General features: G+C 40.9%; 1 protein-coding gene across 2 annotated transcripts; it reads left to right on the top strand.

Annotated features, from left to right (window-relative positions):
* Window positions 1-3,916: 3,916 nt before the first annotated feature.
* On the top strand, window positions 3,917-14,788 carry LOC112879315 (cytochrome P450 87A3-like). Of its 2 annotated transcripts, none has more exons than XM_025943541.1 (9): window positions 3,917-4,156; window positions 4,714-5,038; window positions 7,561-7,713; window positions 8,205-8,456; window positions 8,957-9,046; window positions 10,709-10,787; window positions 10,960-11,066; window positions 14,078-14,205; window positions 14,383-14,788. In XM_025943541.1, exons 1-9 carry the CDS (start codon window positions 3,939-3,941, stop codon window positions 14,486-14,488), a joined length of 1,458 nt encoding a protein of 485 aa, XP_025799326.1. In that variant the 5' UTR covers window positions 3,917-3,938; the 3' UTR covers window positions 14,489-14,788. The 2 variants fall into 2 exon arrangements, with proteins under 2 accessions (XP_025799326.1, XP_025799325.1); XM_025943540.1 differs by having other exon boundaries at window positions 4,711-5,038.
* The last annotated feature ends 7,284 nt before the right edge of the window (window positions 14,789-22,072 follow it).

Raw genomic sequence — 22,072 nt, 5'->3', positions numbered from 1 at the left:
GAGCCTGTAATATATTTGTTCAAAACTTAGAGGTACTCACATATGATTCAATTAAATTAAATAAAAAATAACTGGACGTACCCTAAATTGTATTACCCAACTCTTGGCGGGGCCGGGCAAATCAGGTACGTTCACAACAAGTGGCGGGTTCGCGGGACCAAACCGCTCCTGCAGCTCCACCCTCCAGAAAGGTGGCACGGCAACCGGGCCAACAGCTTCACCCGCAATGGGAAGCCCGAGCAGGTACGACACGTCCTGCAACGTGGGGGCCATCTCCCCGCACGGCAAGTGGAACGTGTGCGTCTCCGGACGCCACCTGTCCGCCAACGCTGCAAGTAGAGAGCGGTCCAGCTGCATCCGCTTCTTCGCGCCACCGTCTTGACCGTCGCCGGCCTGAAGCATACGTGCGAGTGGCAGCAAACCAGCCTCACGTAACCTGTATATTTTGCATTGTGGTTACAATTATCTTACACGCTATACATTAGTTTCGTAAAAAAAATATAAAGTATCACCTGTCAAGCCAGCGGTCGTCCAGGTGCAATAACTCCTTTGCTACACGAGGGCGCAACTCGTGAAGCTCCTGCCCCTCCACCGCAGCCAGGTACGACCTGTGCCGTTCATCGATGTGCGCGTCAAGGAGCTCTGGTGTCTGCGCCATATCTGCATGAAAAATATAAGTACCGTAAGACACATTCCTACGAACAATTGAAAATACTATAAACTATTTACAATAGAACTAACCTAACAAATATTTGTAAAAGCTATTCAAAATACTGAAATCTATTCAAAATATAACTACCCTAAAAAATATATCTAAAAACTACTGCAATTATAAAAACTATTCAAAATATAACTACCCTAAGAAATATTTCTAAAAGCTATTCAAAATACCGAAACCTATTCAAAATACCGAAACCTATTCGAAATATAACTACCCTAAAAAATATATCTAAAAACTACTGCAATTATAAAAACTATTTAAAATATAACTAGCCTAAGAAATATATCTACCAACTATTAAAATACTCAAAACTATTTAAAATAGAACTATCCTAACAAATATTTCTAAAAACTATTGAAAATACTGAATTCTACGTATAACTACCCTAACAAATATTCGTAAAAATAATTAATAATTATACGATTATAATACCTCCAAACCGACGTGTGGACAGGGCTTCGCCGCTTCGTCTCCTCTCTTCCTCTCCTCTCCTCCTTTTCTTTTTTCTGATTTTTGATGAATTTTATGAGAATTAGGGGGTGGGTGGGGGCTTAAATAGTTGGGGGGGACATCCCGCCCGTTGGAAGGGCGGGATGTCGCCTGACTTTTCGCAAAAAGGCCCCTGCGAAGAGGATTTCCTCCCCCCGCCGACCCCCCGCCCGTTGGATGGGCGGGATGCGTCATCCCGCCCTTTCATTGGGCGGGAGGTACCCATTTTTCGAAATTTCCCAAACCGGCACCCTTTTTTTGAATTTAAATTTCTTTTTAACCCTTTTTTAAAAAAAATTCCAACTCCAGCTGCAGGCCCCAAAAACATTGACTGATCCCAGGTAGCTTTTCAAGCCCATGAAGCAAACAGTCCATGAATAGTAACAGTATAGTAGATGGCAGTTGGCAGTTGGCAGCTGGCAAGTACGGTTTGTCTTGGCAAGGTCAGCAACCACAAATTCCCTTTATATAATAATCTTACTATTTTGTAAGAATCATGAATATATGAAGGTATATTTAAATCAAAAAATTAAGAATTCCTGTTGAAGTTGCCATGGGCGTGTACGTGCACAATGCAGTCGTGGTCATGCTGCTGTGAGGAGTAGGAGAGGCGCGCACACAGATGGCGGATGGCGAGGGGGATATGGATGAGTATGAGGAGGAGGACAATGATGGCCTTGCACGGCATGACCTATGTACGGTGATAGGTATTGTTACTACTTACTAGGTTTATCAATTAAGCCTAGTGGCGGCAAAGCCTTGGCTTGGTAGATACCAGGACATGATTTTGTGCAAGAGATCTAGATGATGACCATTAGTTAGTAGTAGTGGCTTCCAAGCTCTTGTTTAGATAGATCTGGATGACAATATTTTCTGTAGAATTATTAGTGAGCCATAGTGGGATGATGAAGCTGCTTGATTCGTTAGCTAATTAGGTCCGTATTATACAGTGTTGTGTATAAATATTTCTGCACAGAGGAGATATAGGTCACCTGATAACTTCCATGCATGTTCACCCTTTTCTTCCATATATCCTACCCCGCTTAATGAAGTCTACGGCTCTCACAAATGAAATATGAATTATATTTGCCACATTAGGCTTTGTGCAATCTAATATTCAACACTGAAATATTACTTTAGCCCATGGATCAATACATTAAAAAAAAGGTAAAAAGGAATACATTTTGACATCTCACCACACAATACATGCTAGGTCAGTCTGCACCCTTCTTTGGGACCTAGCGGTCTCGGGTTCAACTACCCTTGCACCACATTTGATTTGTTGGAAGAGTTTCGTTGTATTGCCCGAGTCCTAGGCCTCATGAAAATTTTAAATTTTTATTGCTGATTTAGGTAGTATTTTTTTTAATAAGTTACTTTCAATATGAGCACCAAAGTCTCTGTCATGCATGGGTCCATCAGAAAACTATAAGTAGCTATGGAACTGTTGTACGTGAACATGAAGTGGGTCTGAAAGGGCTATTTTACCAAATTGCATAATTATGTCACTGTTGCACACATTATCTGCCAGCACATTCCTACTAATAGTATGATGGTTACATCCGGAAAGTTTAATTGATATAATGTGGCACACCAGAGAGTTCAATCAAGATTCAAAAACTATTATTCATAATCCAAACCATTGGACCCGCCTTAGGCCACATGAAACTTTTAATTTTTTAATGCTGATAAAGGTGTTTTTAAGTTTTCCAGATACGAGCTAGTACTGAGCGACAGAGTATCTATCACAGCTTTGTATCTTGGATTTTTCATCCATGGTATAAAAAAATGACCACATCTCTGAAGCAGTTTTTCTTGCTCACGGCTGCACTGAAACCATCACAAATGGGAACTTACGAACAGTTGGTGATGACCCTTTGGTGCTAGTAATAAAGTCCTTATATTTGACTATATATATATATATATAGTTTTGTACAAATGAGCTTTGAATTCTCATAACACATGATGCAAAAGGATAGGGTTTCTTTCTTAAAAAAAAGAAATGGCAGTCCCATCAATAAATTCTAAATAGTTAATCAGAAAGGACCTGCTCACCAAATTGCACTGTTGCATACACAATGTGCCAGCCCACTTTTGTCCAGATATGCTCTAATGATAGCTACTAATATGCCAATAGTACTGATGGTTGTTAGTTCGTTACATCCGAAAATTACAAGTGATGTAATTCGGCACACTAGAGTTTGATCAAGATTAGAAAACTAATACTTGTAACTAAGACCAAAGTTTATAAATAAGTGAGTAAATCATCGACTCTAGTTTTACTATTGCGTGGCATATCATCCATGCCGGCTCAAAAACCACATCCATACCGGTTACAGGGTCACACCACGAGGCCGATATGTATTCATTCCCAACACGTATTCGTTCCGGCTGGTGTGCTGGCACGAAATGTGAGTACATGTGCTGGTCCGGATAATCGGGACATAAGTTTGCAAATGAAAATAAAAACAATATTTTTTTCTAGGCCTAAAGGGCCACCCCTAAGCTACCTCACGGCCGCTCATTGTTCGCGCGTCACAAGTCACGTGTTTTTCATATGAAATACGTGTGCCCTTCGGACTCACGACAAGGGGTGTTGGTGTAGATCTCTTAAACGAATTATTTAATTTGGCTCAAAGGTTTTACAACATTTCAGCAACTATATATATGGTTCCGTGCTTCTTCTTCATTCGCCAATAAAGCACAACTGAATTTGATCATCATAGAAATGATGGAGCTGCAAGTGCAAGATGTTGTTCTCTATGGCATCTTTACACTCGTTCTAGGATGGCTTCTTCTCTTGATCTACAGGTGGACGAACCCTGCATGCAATGGGAGGCTTCCTCCTGGCTCCATGGGCTTACCTATCGTTGGCGAGACACTCCAACTCTTGAAGTCAAGCCCTTCATTGGACATTCCAGACTTCTACAAGCTGAGGCTGAAAAGGTGACAGGTTAACTTCAACTCACTCTCTTTGCTTATATACACGATAGAGAAATAATTCTCAGCCGTGCCATTAATTTGAAAAGAAATACGTAGTGTAGAACTCACATACAATAAGCTCACGATGGGCGAGCTACCATGCATCATGTGTTTAATTTGAGTCTCTGCCTCCTGGTTGCATTGATTGTTGAGACGTATTTTTAAAAGCTATAACATGAGTGTTGTGAATTTGTGATTATTATAACTAAACTGCATTACAAATAAAAGAGAAAACTGAAGGAAAAGCAAGATGTGCTGCCCTTGCGACATATCACAAGGGCAACACGTATGTACACAACACCACACACGCAATCACGCACGCACCACACTCATATACCTACAAGTGCACCTCCAATCACATGCCTAAAAGTAAACCTCTAAAAGCATTAATTTGTTCCTAATTAACTTAAGATATTCTTAAGCTTTTTTTCATTCTCGCTGTGCCAGTCTACAGCTGCGTATACAAGATCAGGCAAATGATTTGTTGGGATATTATGACTAGTCATCATCTCTTTTCTTAGGTATGGCCATCTCTTCAAGACCAGCTTGGTGGGGAAGCCTGTGGTTGTCTCGATGGACATGGAGTTCAACCGTTTTGTATTTCGTAACAACGACAAGCTATTCCAATTATGGTACCCTGACGCGATGAACAGTATATTCGGCAAGAAGATCATCTCTGAATGCTATGGTTCCATTCACAAATACATCCGAAGCTTAGGAGCTCCACTCTATGCACCAAAAAACCTTAAGGAAGCGTTCTTATCTGAAATGGAGAGCATCATCACAGAGTCCCTTAGAACATGGGCTGCTAATCCAAACATCGAGGTGAAGGAGGCCATGACCAACGTAAGTTCACTATTTTTCTATAATACTATGATTCCCAGTCCAATATACCATTGTAGTGGTTTTTATTGGCCCAGGTGGTCTAAATGGTTGCAGTTGGTGAGTTTCGTACCAGCTTAGAAGTTTAGGAGGTGAGGGCCAATAACAAAAACGAAACATCTGGGTTATCCCTTCTATACGAAACAAAAACGAAAGTGTTAGGGGATGCTATACGAATGCAGGTCTATTTCACGTGAGGAGCTGGCTGAAACTCGAAAACAGATTTTAGCTACGGGGTGTTACAAATACATGCTTGTGTTTCTTCGCCATATAATCTTTTATAGTTTGTAATGAAATATGCACATGATTCCTTTTTTCTCAAAGAAATATTCCAACAATAGTTTAAAATATTGTACAAGTCTATCGGTAAGACATCAGATAACTTTTACTTTCTGTTTTAGGAAAAAAACTTCTACTTTTCCATTACCTAAAGAACAAAATCAAATAATCTCATGAACCATCATACAAAAAATTCAGGTGGTGGAAAGATCATGGATATTTTAATAATGGTGGATCCTCTTCCATTAGTAAATCTATCTAACTCATTTGAAAAAAAATAAATATAATAATAATAATAATAATTTCTGGCGTTATAATAAGGATTTAGTTAGAGCTTGTGGGTCAGGGCCCTATTTCGTTCATTAGAAATAGACTGATGTTTACGGAAGTGTCAATCAAGCTACATGACCTCACATGAGGACTGAAGAATCACACATGCATAAAGCAAAAACGATGATGGACAATACGTAAAGATAACATCACATATAGCCCAATAGCGCTCATGCACACTCTTGAGATTGTTTCTGCACCTAGATTGTTTTCACTAGATAATTTAGTAGGAGTCGCTGTTTTCATATTCTCAATTATATATAGTACCAAAATATTATGTCCAATATTCTATTTCGAATCCAGGTGGTTTCCAAAACTAATCTTTACATCACCACAGATGTGGCAACAGTAACCAAATTGTACTTATGAACAATCAAGGAACAAAAAAGTTAGTGTTCAAGCTAGATATTTGGAACATCATACCCAGCAAACTAATTTTTCATATACACATGATGATCCAATTTACTAGACAACATAGGTGTCTAAAATAATTTAAATTAGAGGTTTTAGTATATTTATCATGTAGTTCAACTGCAAATATTGTTGATTTCGTTTTTCATGAGTGTCATTTGGATTTGGAGTGATAAAATGGGGCAACACCTCAAAATATAAATTTCTTGACTATCCACTTGGCGGGATAATTTTTGTTACAAAGAGCACCGCAGTCCTTGCGGAGGACTTCTCGTAGCAACAATCAACCTTCCCCAGTGGCGGGCCTAGGGCCCGGCGACCCTAGGCACCTGCCCGAATTCCAGCGCAACAATTGTAAAATGCTAGCCATCAAATCTATAGTTCTCAGTTCAATTGGAGATAAGAAGAAACAATTGCCTTGTGATTTGCCCGGGCTCCATTCGAACCCTGGGTCCGCCTCTGACCTTCCTTACAGCGTGAAGTGAAATTATAATTGCCAAAAGCAAATCAAACAACATAAAGTCTTGTGCACGCAGCTGAAAGTTATTTTAGGGCAGATTTTAGATGTAAAACAAAAATATCTATGCAGTCATTGAGGAATCTATTTCATCTTCAGAATTAGAATAAAAATATTTTCATGTAGATTTTAGATGTAAAACAAAAATATTTGTGTAATCATTGAGGAAAATATTTCAGGTTCATAATTACAATAAAAATATTTTCATGCAGATTCTAGATGCAAAAAAAAAATATGTGCATAGTCATTGAGGAATCTATTTTATACTAGTTCTCCCCCACTCCACCCCGGTCCGGGCATTAAACGGTGATTATTTGGAAGTTGATACTAGCATAATACAACATTGTTCTGCAATTCTATTGCAAAAGTACACTTCTGATACAAACAGTTGTGAGTGTACAGTTTAGAGTAATTTCCAATCTAACGATGTCAGCAACAGAAGATTTTAAAAGTTGAACTTCACGAGCACCAATCCAGTGTAAAATATCCATCAATATATTTTTTTGTACACAGCATATGTCAGCAATATGCCAACTAAGAATCTTGATATGTTACAAACTAAAACTTAATTTTCACAAAAAGCTAATTTCCATGCATACCTTATAGAGATACAAAAGGAGTCGGTGACTCCCATGCATCTTTCTTTTGAAACATAATCTGTTACATTTTCTTTTAGTTTGACATTGAAGGTAGGTAATAGGTGAAAAAATAAGGGAAGCAAACGTGTAACTGATGGCAAAATTGGCCCCTTTTACGAGCCAAGAGTTGCCAATTGACCTTAATGTAATTATTTATACTCTTTTTATGCCAGAGATGTTATTATGCACTCAAGCTCATTTACATTGGCATTCATTTAACTAGATATTTTAGTGATTGTTCTAAATCTTAATTTTTACTTTATATAAATGTGCCCCTGTCAATTAAGGTTTGTTATTTTGCCTTCTTGCAGATGTTGTTTCGTATTACAATCAAGAAGGTTATTGGCTTTGAGTCTGATAGCCCAAGCACAAAGGAATTGAGAAAAAAATTCGAATTGTTCTTCCAAGGCGCAGTATCCTTCCCAATTTATGTTCCAGGGACAAAATTCTATCAAAGCATGCAGGTGTCTGCACATGCTCGCATACCTGGATACTAGCAGATAGGACAATTATTATAATTTTACTATAAATAGTTCTCCATACTTTTTTCATTTTTTATAAGGAAATAGTTATCCGTATATATACAAATACCTTTATATTACAACGGTTGAATCATAATTTATAAAGAAAATGGCTGAATCATACATGATCGCACCACAAAAGCCAGCCTCTGTGCTAAGGCTGGCAAAGAACGCTGCTCAACTTGGCTCGGCTCATAATTTTCTGTTTTGGAAATGGACAAAAAAATTAGTTTTGTTTCAGCTCATAACCTATATTATAATTTTTGAGAAAACATGAGAGGGCCACACCGATTCTCGATCCTCTCCCTATAATTCATTGCGTGTGGGACTTCATCGCATTTACACTGGTTTTGAGACCAAAACATATAGACGTGGACATTACTATCAAATTTCTTTGCATATTGGATGGTATAACTATTGCCCTTGATATACAGGCAAGAAAATATGTGCAAAAGGTGCTGAAAGATTTGCTGAAACAACGGATCAGTACACCACAAAAACGATATGGGGACTTTTTGGACATAGTTGTTGAAGAATTGCAAAGTGAAGAGGCATTGGTGGATGAAAATTTCATGGTGGATTTAGTTTGTGGACTCATATTTGCTGGCATTGCATTAACACCAACAACACTCACCATAGGCATGAAGTTCCTCACAGACAGCCCAAATGTAGTGGAAGCACTTACGGTTCGTGTTCCTACCTGAAGTAAAACATATGCTTCAGTCTTACTGTACTTTCATTCTATAATTTTCACTAATTGGGCCCTACTCCCTTTGTCCCAAAATAAGTACACCTTTAGGCTTTAGCTATGTCCTAAGTCAAATCATTCTAAGTTTGACTAAATTTATACAAAATTATTCCAATATTTATGGTATCAAATAAGTGTCATTAGATTCATCATGAAATATATTTTCATAGTATACCTATTTGGTATAATAAATACTGATACTCTTCTCCATGAACCTGGTCAAAGTTGACATATATAGTTTGACTTAAGACAAGAAGTGCACTTATTTTTAGACGAAGGGAGTATTTAACAATTTAGTTTGTATTGAAAGTGCAAATATCTCAGTTTTTGCTTCCAATTTTAATTTTATCTAGGATCCAATTACCATTCAGTACCTAGGGTGCATCAGTAAATTGACTTAGTACAGACTATTAGAATATAAAGAGACCCCTTTTATAGGAGGAGCATGACGCAATACTAAAAAAACGAGAAGTGGTGAATTCAAGAATCACATGGGAGGAGTTCAAGTACATGAAATTCACTAATCAGGTAATTTTGTCATGGATGTATTTAATATTCCGTTGACAGCAGCTAACATAATTATGTTCAGCTAGATGCTCTTGGGATATTTTATCACATTACATAAAAGGTTCATAAACTAACAACTTTCTTTTTGTAAGGTTAATAAGTTAGTATTATCTATTAGAATGAGAAATTTACTCCTACAAACATGGATTTGAGGAAAACTGATTTGGATCGGATAATTAAGGCACTGAAAAACATCAATATTCTCGCCATATTGGTATTTCGCAGACCTTTATGTAGGATCTACAAGGAATGTAAACAGTAATGCTTCAATGCTCTGCAAAAAACTAGATGCAACGATCGTAAAGAGAAAGCTTTAATCGTCAAAGTAATAGTGGCTCCTTGAAACTTATGAGCTTTTTTAATTCAATACACAAAAGTCGTGTGGCTCGATGACCAATAGTGGAATCCATGATGCCTCGAATTTTTTGGTGGTCACAACTTCGCCATAGGGTCTCAGTAATTTTGCGAAACGGCAATCGAGCTTCTACAAAACTAAAACACAGTCTGTGCAACCCGACTACTTTGAAACAAAAAGTCCTAGTGCTCCGTTGAGTCAACCCGAGCTTCAACTTTTATAGATGAAATTTCTGAATAGAACCTTATTCTCCTAGCAAATTAACACACAGTCCACGCAACCCCATTTTTATAAAAGGAGCCTCCGATAGCTACCTCTACCTCACATCTGTAGGACGGTAACACCCCATCCTCCAAAGTCGTACTAACCAACTCTTCCGAGGGTGGACCTATATACACATAGTACCCTACTTACACTTTCATACTTTCATTCTCGTTTCAGTAAAAGGATTAAACTGAAGGTGCTATGGCTTAAGGACAAAAGCTTATAAGTTAATAAGTTAACTATACTCTTGCTCAACTAGAAATATTGTACTAAATATTTGCACTCAGCACTCATAGACCACAACCGAGCCACATCTAAAGTAGGTTGAGTGTCGCAACATACTATTTTCTTACGAGACGCCCTCGCTAGGTCATTGTCCTCTATACCTTCCTACTTTCCGTGTGGCATCGTCCTACCTTCCATCTAACATTGTGTCATTTACCGTTCTACCACCGCTGTGTAGCTCTCATTGACCTATTTCACTATACCATTACTTGTTTCATCTCTATCATTTATATAGAAGTGGCAATGATCCGTTCTCCCAACAATTCTAAACTCAAGTCCATTGTACCAAACTGCCATACAAATTAAGCAGTAGAGTCCGTACATGCGGTGCGAATGATCCATTTTATATAACATATACTGTTATCAACCCTTATGTACGTATAAATCATGATTGTTAAATGTCATTTTCAATGCTACAACATGTACATACATATATATAATCAAAGGTGCATAGTACCCTACAATAGTAACCCACATATATACAAGTCTATGTGCTTAGAGTATCATACATAATAGCAGCGCACAGGGCACGAACGTGCAAGCCATTAGTGATCGAGCTTTAATATTTACATGTGTCGAAACACTTAACACTGATAGCTACGCTCATTTATTTTTTCTCCATATTTTCTAACTTTTACAATTTCACAGTGGGCTATTCAGCGAAACACTTTGTTTGCATCGTGTCTTTAACTTAATCTGATAATTTCTTCCATGTGAAGGTTATTAATGAGATGGTTCGTGTAAGTAGCCATGGTCCCGGGATTTTTAGAAAGACATTGAAGGATGTCCATGTAAATGGTATTTATCTTCTCTTACATGCATAGACATTATTAATTTGTTATTTTCATTAGCAAAAGAAAACCTATTCCAAGATGACTGTTTTTCTGGTGGGACCACAGCGAGTATTATATATAACACACCAGTATGAATTTACATAAATCATGTAATTGTTAATATATTCATGATTCAGGCTATACGATTCCAGAGGGATGGTTGGTCTTGGTGAGCCCCATGGCAGTGCATTTAAATCCTTTGATTTTTGAAGATCCACTCACCTTTAATCCATGGAGATGGCAGGTAAGTAAAAAAAGATGCATGAGTAAACAACCCTATCCATTTAAATGACTCAATGTAATCTTCTATCATCTAAAAGAAAAATTCTCGATACGGATGGATAATAAAATAAATTGTACAAATAACAAAAATAATTTCTCAAGCTGGTATGTGGAGAAGGAATTGGATGTCCCAAAGAAACTAAGACTCCATCGAAACATAAATTGCATGTAGATAATAACAAGAGTAAAGACCAAATATAAAAGAACTATCAAATTGATTTTAATGAATATTGGTAAGATGTCAGAGGAAATGAATAGTGGTTGGATGCTATGTGATTATCAATATAATAGTTTAAGACACATTTTGGATCTTTTTCAATTAGATCCTAATTTGCTAGCATGGTGTGTAAATAGACCACCTTGGTACTTCCCCATGCATCCATGTCTTTTCATTCTCTCCCTAGATCATCTGCATCCTCGTGTTTGATAAATGATCTCGCTTGTTGCAGTCATGGAGGTTAAAAATGTCATTTTATCACCCATCTTAATTCCTAAGCATAAGCCAAAAATACGAAGGATACTAGGGTTTCACGCGAGACAAATATGAAGATGTTGCAAATCTAGTGCTCAAATGGCCGTTCAATGGGCGCGGTTATCCATCACTTCAGGTGATGGTTTCGCAAACCATCACCTGAAGCGCAGGGATCCTCGTGGTAGTCTCGGGAGATTGTTTTGGGCCGGCCTGTTTATTATTTGATTGTTGCGTATGTTGCCAGCTAAATAGAAGAGAATCTGCGCATGCATGCTGAAGTAGACAAAAGTGCTGACGTCACCCACATGCAAGCAAATCCGAAACGTAAAAGAAGCTATAACTATTAAATCGATCATCCAGATTAAATTTGGATTGCACCATTATCTTTCTTACGACAAGATCTTCAAAACAAGACCACACTCGCCATGATATTTTTTAAACATATTTTTTAATACTAAATAATTAATTTCAGCTACTGGGAATAAATATTTTAACAACACGAATAAATAATTATTCGTACGAACAAAAAATTAAACATAACAAATAAATAATAATAATATACAACGAATAAAATATCAAACATCGCGAATATTTGATTATATAGGCTAAATAATAGAAAATAAATATCGTGGACAAATGAGTCAACATGGTCGAACAATTTAATCTACAAAGGGAACAAATAAATTATACATCTGGAATAATTATATTATAAACATAGAATAAAATATTACTATCTATAAAAAATAATGGATAGATTGAACAACAAGGAGTAATAGAAGAATATAAAAATATAGAAAAAGAGGATAGATACATAAAGAATAGGTAAAAAAGAGTGGAATAAGAAATTAAAGAATAAAATAAAAATATTAGATAAAAATAATAGAAAACTTATTATGTATGAATCGTCCTTAATTATGAATAAATAGTTCACATGGAAACAAATACAAATGATACAAACTAGAAAAAAGTGAAACTAGTTAAAAAGGAAAATGAAAAATGAAGATAAGAATACAAAAGGAAAATAAGAATAAATAAGGGGAAAAGGTTTGTATATGTAGGCTTATAGAAAAATAAAAGAGTAGGAGAAGAAAAAGATGAAGGAAGGAATAAAAAAAAGAAAAGAGATGAGAAGAAAGAACTAGTGTTAAGGTGGCCTCAAATTCCTAGATGAGCTGCATGCGCGCATGCATCAACTAAGAAATCAATACGTATGCATGGTTGCATGCACGCATGCATATGCTTACATTGAGGCGTGTGAGAACTTAGAACAAACCACTATAAATGTGAATCGAAATTTAATTCAAGTCTTCAATGTGAATAAATCGGTATACACAAGGCGTGAAGCATTCCTCTCTACGTCCAAATATAGTTCCACATGGTGAATAGTCGATCAAAGATATATTTATTGAGATCTAACCGTAGAGATCTAAGATAAATGATACAAATTATGAAAATAAGAATAGAAACTAGCTAAAGAAAGAAAAAAAAGTTTTTTGAAGAAATAAATATAAAAGGAAAATAAGTAAAAGGAGATAAAATAGAAAACTGGCGCACATACCGAATTAGGGCAAAATAAAAAAAGGAAAAAGGAAAAAGTTGAAGGAAAATGAATAAAAACTAAAGAATAAGAAAGGAGAAAAAAGAAGTAAAAACTTACCGCCCTCAGCACACATCCATGATCCAGACGTGGGTTGGATGCCGCCATGCACACATGCACAAGCAACGTGGTGACCGTGGTAGAAGCAAAACATACTCAGCACGTGGACGCGGAAGAATTTTGGGCCAAATTATTTACTGGATGAATTGGAGCCATTTATTTTTTTTTCAGGTGATGAATCCAGAATTTGTAGCATAGATGATGTACAGTCGCCCGCCGTTCAACGGCCTACGGGCTCGATGGGCCTGGAATGGCCGACGACGACAGTCAGAAATGATGTGATGGGCTGTCGGCCCGGCAAGGCCTGTCAGCCAGCCGAAGGCCCATCGGGGCATCCATGGGCCGAGAGGCCTGTCGGACCGGACAATTGCCGCCCGGGCCTAATCTTGGGCCAGCAGGCCTATCGGCTTGACAATGCCCATAACGTGAGCCCATGTGGGGTAAATAAGGAAAAAAGAAAACTTATTCATGTGGCGCAGTAGTATATTTCTCGGGCACCACGCATGCCGAAAGCCAACGTGGACCACTCCGATCCATCTGTTGGTCGGTCACCTGTTGGCCGACTGGCTACTAGTTTTACAATTCTGTCAAGTGGAGTCCAATTTCTGCAATTATCTGTTGAGATAATTTTATTTCAAAAAAATGATTATACCCCCATCCTCACCAAGAAATAAACGGAAGCTCCCTTTTTAACAGGAGAACAATTATAAATTTACATGTACCTGGAATTGAGCAATAAATACATGTCAAACTATGAGCAGAACATGAACAACCACCTAGCAATTATTTTCACTTTCGCAGCATCAGTTTGAGCATGGATCAATGTGTCCACTAAAATGTGCAGGGAGCCCATGGGAGCTCTTTGATGAAGAACTTCATGCCATTTGGAGATGGTGCGAGGCACTGCATTGGTGCCGACTTCACGAAGCTTCAGATTGCGATGTTCCTTCACGCTCTGGTGACCAAATACAGGTTACATGCTTGAGTCCACACCATGCGTTTGCATTTCTTACCAAGATACCATGCATATGCGTGCAACATGAACCTCACATGGGACTTGCTTATGCATCATGTGCATAACCATTCCATTCACTTCACTTACACTTGTGTGTTGTATTCATACATTTTGTTCCTTTTTGGGGCATGTAGGTGGAAGGAGATCAAAGGAGGTCAGATGTTCCGCATTTCGGACCTCGTCTTCCCGCAACCCTACCACATTCAGCTCTTTCCGAGGTCCTCATCTGAATCCGAGTGAGGCCTATGCATCTTCTTGGGCAAATCTAATGCAAGGTGTGCTATGTAGTGGAAGGGTATGCTTATATTGTGGTCTGAATAACACAGTGTGCTATGTGCTTTCTTGAGTAAGTATGTATGACCTACTTGTGTGAGAGAAGATCATCCGTCTCCTGTATCAGTGTCTGAGTGTAAGAGGACCCTGTAGCACAATAAGATTGGTCATGTACACATCTATAGAACTGCATCAGCTTCTTTGAAAGTGACGGTTGGACGAATGCTAGTCGAGTTAATTATATGCTATTATACTCTGTTCGTGAAAGTCTCTTTTGTCTTCCTTGTTTCATCTTGTCTGGTCAACGTTGTCTCAAAAGATGCTTTGCAAGTTGTCCTTTCTTCTACCTGCAACAGTTACTAGCCTAGTTACCCCATTCTGGTCCGCATCAGCAGGAACCAAGTCCGGTTCCATGTGGGCGGCTGCATGGGCCGGGCCTGGTATTTCACATGCGAACAAGTGCGAAGACCAGTGAGAGAACAATCAAGCCCACCAGATGCCGACGAGAGTGTTGTGGCCGAGCACGTCCTTTGAACCATCTTCTTTTCTCAAGAAAAAAGAACGAAACCTCTGAATAGCTCCGTACCGACGACTGCCGAGAACCTCATCTTCGGTGAAGGCGAGGGTAGAGTCTGACCGCCACCTGCGTCGGTTAGCTGGCTCAGTTTGCTTTGACCAAGGTTTAGCAGTAACTCCGGGCGTAGCTAGTAAACAAAAAAAAGTGTGTGTGTGTGAGAGAGAGAGCTAAACTAAACAGTGAGTGAGTTTTTTTCTCTACAAGTGTTAACCTATAGTGGTAGGGGTGGGTGGGTCAAATTCTTATTCATCTTGAGCACCCATATCTGCCATGTGCGTGGCTGGCTCCCCGGGGGGAGAGAAAACAATTAGGGTGGGGGTGGTGGTGTGTGTGTGGCATGTGAAGCTTGCTGATGACAGCAGGGGAATTAGAAGAGAAACTTCGCAGCAGGGGCCGAGGGAGGGCGCGCGGTGCATCCAAAGCATGTGCCTGGTGCCACCAGTTGTTTATTGTTTATTTAGGCCCGTGGTCCAGCCCACCAGCTGCCTGCGGCCCCAATCAAATCAGTTTAGTAGGGTAACACCCCGGCGCGGGGCCCGCCCCGCCGTCTAAACAAAGGTGAAAGTGTCGGCGGGCTCGGCCCGCCTGCGGACCGAAATGGCCACTTGAAAGTTGAAAACGCCACACATGCGCGCGGGCCGGAAGAAAACGCGTGGAGGCTAGACTGCTGGCTGGTGGGGCCCCGCGGTTACTACTCCTGCGGAAAGAGGGACGGGCCACATCCATTCCATCGGACGGCCGGCGCTTCCATCCTCGTGCTCGCTGCTGTGCTAGCCCTGCTGCTACGCCTCCCGCATTTCTCTGTGTTCTGTTCCGGAAGACCGGAAAGCTTTGCTTGTCCCTGGGTTGCATCGTGTCATGGCGCCTCAATCATGTGCCGCCGGTCAGTTAGTTTCTGTGCAGACCCGGGCTCATTTTTACGCTCTTCCAACAGGGAATTAGCATTGTCTGACCCGCTGTCATCGTGTCGGTCACAGCACCCCTTCGCTTACGCCTTGGTTATTTTTTTCAGAAAAAAAGAAAATTGTCGCTCTCGGCCACGCTGGCACCTCCGGAGTCCACGTAAGTCCGTCTTTTTTATATTTTGGCTCTTTTTTAAAAAAAATCATATTTGGACCACTGGAGAATGTATTCTCGAATTTGGACCCTGAGGTTGTCACGGCGCCGAGGTCCTAGCCCCCGTTAAACGGGCGCCGACGTGGCGGGGACCTCGGCGCCACAGACCATAGCGCCGAGCTTAGCGCCACAGATCTCGGTGCCCAGCTCGATGGCGCCGAGCCTGATTGCAAAACCCACCCCCCGTTTCTCCTACCCAAGCCTTCTTCCATTTGTTCTAAGTTCGTCTCATTTTTTCTCTCTTCCCTACCCGCCAATCCTCAGAAATCGATATATTCAACCTTAAAAATTTTGATTTGATCCATAGATCTTCGAGCGCAAGGTATCCTCTTTCCCTTCCTCATTTTTTACTCGTTGGTTTGGTCTATATTATGTGTATTATTGAACCTTAGATTCTTCTTTGCTTAGAATTTAGGGTTTAGTTAATTTGTGTATTATGCAACCGTAGGATGCCAAGGCGTGGTAAATCTAGTAAACCAAGAGTGATGACGGAAACGGCCTTCACTGTTTGCCGTTGCCTAGTGGTGTTTCGGTGTCAATGTCTTTCTGCGGTGATGCTTGCAAGGTAACCAAGTCCGATGGAGAACAAACCTATAACCAGAGGTATTGGATGTTTGACAAATATACGTTCTATCCCACACCTCGTCGGATCCGTATTGATTTGATGGTAATAATTTTGTTTTTTTCTCATATGAAATCATGTGTGTGTTATGTGCAATATTATGATTGTGATAATTGTGTTTTTTGCAGACCCCTCCCCCGCTATGTGATTTTGAGCAGTGGATCGACACTGAGATCAAGGAGGAGAACAAGGAGTATCTGCGCAGGATGAAGCAGTGTGATGCGGAGACAAAAGAGTTGCTGGAGAAGAGACGTCAAGATGAGGCAGCAAAAAAGGAGCGCAAAGAAGAGGTGGAAAGGAGGCATGCTGCCGAGCGCAGGGAGGAGAGGGAGCATAAGCTAGAGTGAGTTAGTAGTGCGAAAGCAGCGATAGAGGAGAATCCGGATGCATTGAAAAAGAGGAAATGGCCTCGTTGCACCCAATAGTCTTGCAGTAATCCTTGTGTTGTCATGTAATGGGCTTGATGTTGTTTCATTGTGTTCTCATGTACGTAGATTTATTTCTTGCCTTTATTGTAATAGACTTGATGTTGTTCCAGTGTGTTCTCGTGTACTTGACTACTCATTATGTCATCTTTTATTGTGTATTCCAGTAGACTAGTGTGTTGTTGATCATTCATTATGGCCATAATATGTATTTCAATACTGAAGAGCTATTTAAAGACTCCTACGTAATGGAATCAAAGACTGTCGAAGTAGTTCAGTATATAATTGAACACGCGGAAAATTTAAACTGGCATGTAAGGACATCCACAAAATAAGGGTAAAGATATCCAGAGTAAACCTAACATGCCTTAGGTAAACCGAACAACTGAAAGTGCATCTAGGCCCCTAATTGATTTTGGTGATTCTTGACAATCATAATTTGGGATATGATGCTTTGATGAGGTTGTGTGCAGGAATAAAATGAAAAAATTGAGAAGAAGATAAAAAGAAGGTCCCCAATTCAAATATGTATGGTGGTGGAGTTCACCGGTGATTTAATTCAGATTTTCATTTTGAATTTGAGTATAGAACCACTGTACTATAAAGGGGGATGCTGTCGATTGATCCAGGTTGTCAAAGTGCTTCCGTTTGAGATGAAATTCTTTCTTAAGAAAAATCTACCTTCTAAATTCATCTGGGTCGGATGATCCGGCCCTAGGCCGGATGATCCGGCCTGCCAGCAAATTTTCCTCTGCCCCAGGCCGGATGATCCGGTCTGCCTGGCTGTTTCCCTCTGTGCTGGGTCAGATGATCTGATCCTAGGCCGGATGATCCGGCCATGGGAGTTGCATAGTGTATTTCGACCTATTCTGTTGCTTGCTCGGATGATCCGGACTAACATCGGATGATCCGGTACCCCTCAGAAATACACATAACGGTCACTTGAGGAGGGTGGGGTATTTATACCCTTTCACCTCTCTTATTCATTGCTGCTGCTTCCCACGACCTAACACACCTCCACAGCATTCAACCTCCCCTCCATCCAAGAGCTTGATTCTTGCAAGGATTCACCTAGGGATTGAGAGGGTGTGAGATTTGGAGTGTGGGAAGAGAGCACTTCGTGGGCTTTCACTTGTTCATCTCAAGAAGCATTTGAAGCATCCTTTGATTCGTCGATTTGCGTTTGTTACTCTTGGAGCATAGCTCCTAAACGGTTAGAGGTGCCGGTAAGCTCCCATTCCTTTGTGGTTTGAGCTCCCGGAAGTTTGTATTACCCCTCTCTTTGTGAGATCAATAGTAAGTAACTCAATCCTCCTTTGTGGTTGATTGTGAGTGACAGCCCGGCTCTTTGTGAGCATCTCAACGGAGGCGTAGCTCCTTTCTGGAGTGAACTTCGGATTAAATCTTGTTTCTCCATTTACTCATTGTTGTTCATATCGTTCTTGAGCTTGTTTCGATCCGATCTACTAGATAGGTGTAGATCTTATATATTGGATTCCTGCATAGACTTTGCAATACCTTTTACCAACTTTGTATTCAAAGAGAATCGTCAAAAATTAAGTATATTTTGAATTTAGTTGTTGGTTATTTTCTCCCAGCAGGAAGATCCGACGTTAGGCCAGATCATCCGGAACCCGGAAGATCCGCCCTTGAGCCGGATCATCCGGCCGCTGATGTTTTTCTGCCAAGATTTTCAGGAAAAAGTTGAACAAGGCCTATTCACCCCCCCTCCAGGCCTAGTGTTGGTCCTTTCAACGACAAACATATGGATGCAACATTTGAATAAGATACGCTACTCCTAATACTGTTCCCACACAGCAAATTGTGTTGACCCTTCTCCATAGTATCCTCCCATTGTAGGCAGTGGTGGTGGTGGCGACGGAGGCCCATTCTTCTTGTGGCGAGGATAGTTGTAATATGGATCACTGCACGATGCCTCCTGTGAATCAGCACTGTTGCTGTCTTCATCCTCTTCCTCGTCCTTGTTACCGTCGCTCACTGCCATTTTCTAGATCAATGATACAATTATGTAGGTAGTAGATATAGTCTTGATGTGGATGAATAGGCGCAGGATCAACCCACCGTATAACCCGTAGTTTTCCGGAGCAGCAGAAGACTGGAAGAAATATGTCTTGTTAGTTGTAGAAAAGAAGAGAAATATATTTAACAAACGAATAGCATGAAGAATCACCCATGCTCGCGGGCATCTGAAAAACCTCGACCTCCATCGACTCCCTCGGCGCACATCAGCAGTTCTCACCATGCATACATTTTGGCCAATCTTCATTGCAGTTAGGGAATCCTCTGAGAGATGCATCCTTATTGAATTCACTCTTGATCTCAACTGGAAACTCATGCACTGATTTCGTAAAGGAATCAGGCCCAAGAGATTCCTCCCAGACACTGGGAGGTCTTCCTTCCTTCCTTCCCTCTCCCAGTGCTGAAATCCTTTGCACTAGACAATCCTCCGGATATTCTTACTCCAGTATCTCTTATTTTTAAGTTAGAAGCAATGCATCCAGTAATGCATACATATAAACGGATGCAGGTTTACTGCCCGTTCCGTGGCGTCGTAAACGCAACTGAAAAGCCTACGGACCTATAACTAAAAAGCGTATATCGAAGGACACTGAAAAGCCTATCCGAGAACACACTAAAAAGCCTATATGAAAACACATTGAAAAGCCTATTCGAATTCAGACTGCAAAGACTAGATCCTTTTGCCAATTGGACAGCACATGTTGCAATAAATGTACTTGTACGTCCATAATTGCTATAAAATCATGTTATGCGCTTCTGTACTACGATGAGTGAATCACGGGAAAAATTTGCAAGAGCTTCCCTTGTTTTACAAGCATCCACAGTGATAATAATACATCACAATACGATACAAACATGTATTCAACCAAATACGACCAACTAAATTACCTAACTAAATTACTTAAACTAATGAACTAAATTAACTAAATCTATATTTTTTAACTAACTAAATTTGCTAACGATCTAACTATCTACATTTGCCAACTAACATTGTCTAAGTATCTACATTTGCTAACTAACTAAAATTTCACCCTACGGTTGCTAACTATCTACATTAATTTGGCATCTACATTACCTAACTAAACTACAAAAATTGAGTAACTAAAATAGCTAAACTAATTTGACAGAAAAAAAACTCACCTTGGTTGCCCGCATCGCCCAGGGGAGCGTGGCCTGGGGCGGCGGCGCCGCCGGAGCGTGACCGGAGGCCCCCGGCCTACGGGCGCGTCGTGGCCGGGCGCTCTCGCTGCAGCAAAAGGACGACACACGGAGGGGGGGGGGAGGGGGGTGGCCAGCGAGGGTGGCCGGGGGGGGGGGGGGGGGTGGGTGGGAGGCAGAGAAAGGAGGGCGCGGGCAGGAGGGGTGAGGCGTAGAGAGAGGAGAGCTGAGCGCGGGGATATGGCGCCGAGGTCGGCGCCACATTAGCGCCACGTCAACATGCCACATAATATAATCGCATGGCGGGCACCTCGGCGTCAAGATGTGTTATCTCGGCGCTGATGATTATGGCGCCGACCCAGGATCGAAAACGGATTTTGTTCCTGCAGCATCCAAACGTGAATATTTGTTAGGAAAAAAAGTTAAATTGCAAAAAGTACGGCACATGAGGGCTCGGTCTGCGTCCAATACACCAGAGCCCCCTCCACATGCGCCGCACCTAATGACACTCGACCTACCACATCCCCATGCCTTGATTCCCATCACCTTTTCTAATGCCTCAATCAATCAATCGATTCCCATGCAACGAGTTTCCATTCCTGCTAGCGCCTCACTGTCAGTACTGTGTGTGCTCCGGTGACCGAGCCCGATAGGTTAACTGCCACTTGGTTTTTCGCAAGTCAACACACACACACACACACACACACAAGGTGATTCTTTTCTGAACAGGGTGGGGGTGATCCTAAAAGCAAAGCGGAATTATGTGCCTCGACCTCGAGACACCCCTCGCATCTCCTTTAATTTTTTCCCCCTCCTCGGCGCAAACGGCAGCAGCCCACTATCGCCATCACCCACCACCGTGCCTCGCCTCGACCGACACTCTTGTACGAAGGTCACCCAGACACCCACTGCAAGGCCGCCTCCCATTAATTTTTTTTTCTAACACCACTAAACAGGAGACTTTATAGTAAGTTTGAATAATGAATAACATGTATGTGCGCATTTTATTTTTGCCTTGTGTTGCTACAAAGCATTTGTGCGTTTAATAAAAGAGCGTAATTGATGAAAAATGTGCGAATTTTATTTGTCTTGATTACTTTTCGCCAACAATTGGCACCGTTGAAATTTCTTTTACTCAAGTATAATTTGAGATGTTTGACTGCTCGGGCAGAGCCTTTCCAGTTGAATTTCATGACCACTGGAGTTAAAATCAGCACACAGTTTCGCACAGCTGTCAGTGCTCCCATCTCCCATTAATCCACCCCTAAATAGTTGTCCAGCCCAGCAAAGCACGGTTAGCTCAGATCAGACATTCCACCAACCATTTCTGTTCGGCTCTCTCTCTCTCTCTAGCATCATGGCATGCATACCACTGGCAGTCCAACAGTTGCCGTTTTGGTTCTGCACCGACACCGACACTTTCTCTCTCCTCCCCTCCCTCTCTCACTAACCCCCTCTTTTTTTCTTTGAAGAAAGGATTTAATAAAGAAAAAGAAAAGAAACCCCGGCGGGCACCACCACCACGCTAATCAGGCGCGAGCTAGCTGGTAGCAGCGAGCGACGCGGTGGTTGCGCTGCTCTGCTCGCCCGGCAAGCAACGCACCACACCAACG

This window comes from Panicum hallii, chromosome 2 (genome assembly GCF_002211085.1).
Source record: "Panicum hallii strain FIL2 chromosome 2, PHallii_v3.1, whole genome shotgun sequence".
In the NCBI taxonomy this organism is placed as follows: domain Eukaryota; kingdom Viridiplantae; phylum Streptophyta; class Magnoliopsida; order Poales; family Poaceae; genus Panicum; species Panicum hallii.
This window is presented reverse-complemented; position numbering and strand designations above follow the sequence as displayed.

What these genes read in the sequence shown, in the direction of transcription:
- LOC112879315 (XM_025943540.1), top strand. Translation starts at nt 3,939, where the DNA reads ATGATGGAGCTGCAAGTGCAAGATGTTGTTCTCTATGGCATCTTTACA. An exon ending in AATTCTATCAAAGCATGCAG is followed by an intron (nt 7,714 to 8,204) that starts GTGTCTGCACAT and finishes CTTGATATACAG; the next exon opens with GCAAGAAAATATGTGCAAAA. An exon ending in GCTCTGGTGACCAAATACAG is followed by an intron (nt 14,206 to 14,382) that starts GTTACATGCTTG and finishes TGGGGCATGTAG; the next exon opens with GTGGAAGGAGATCAAAGGAG.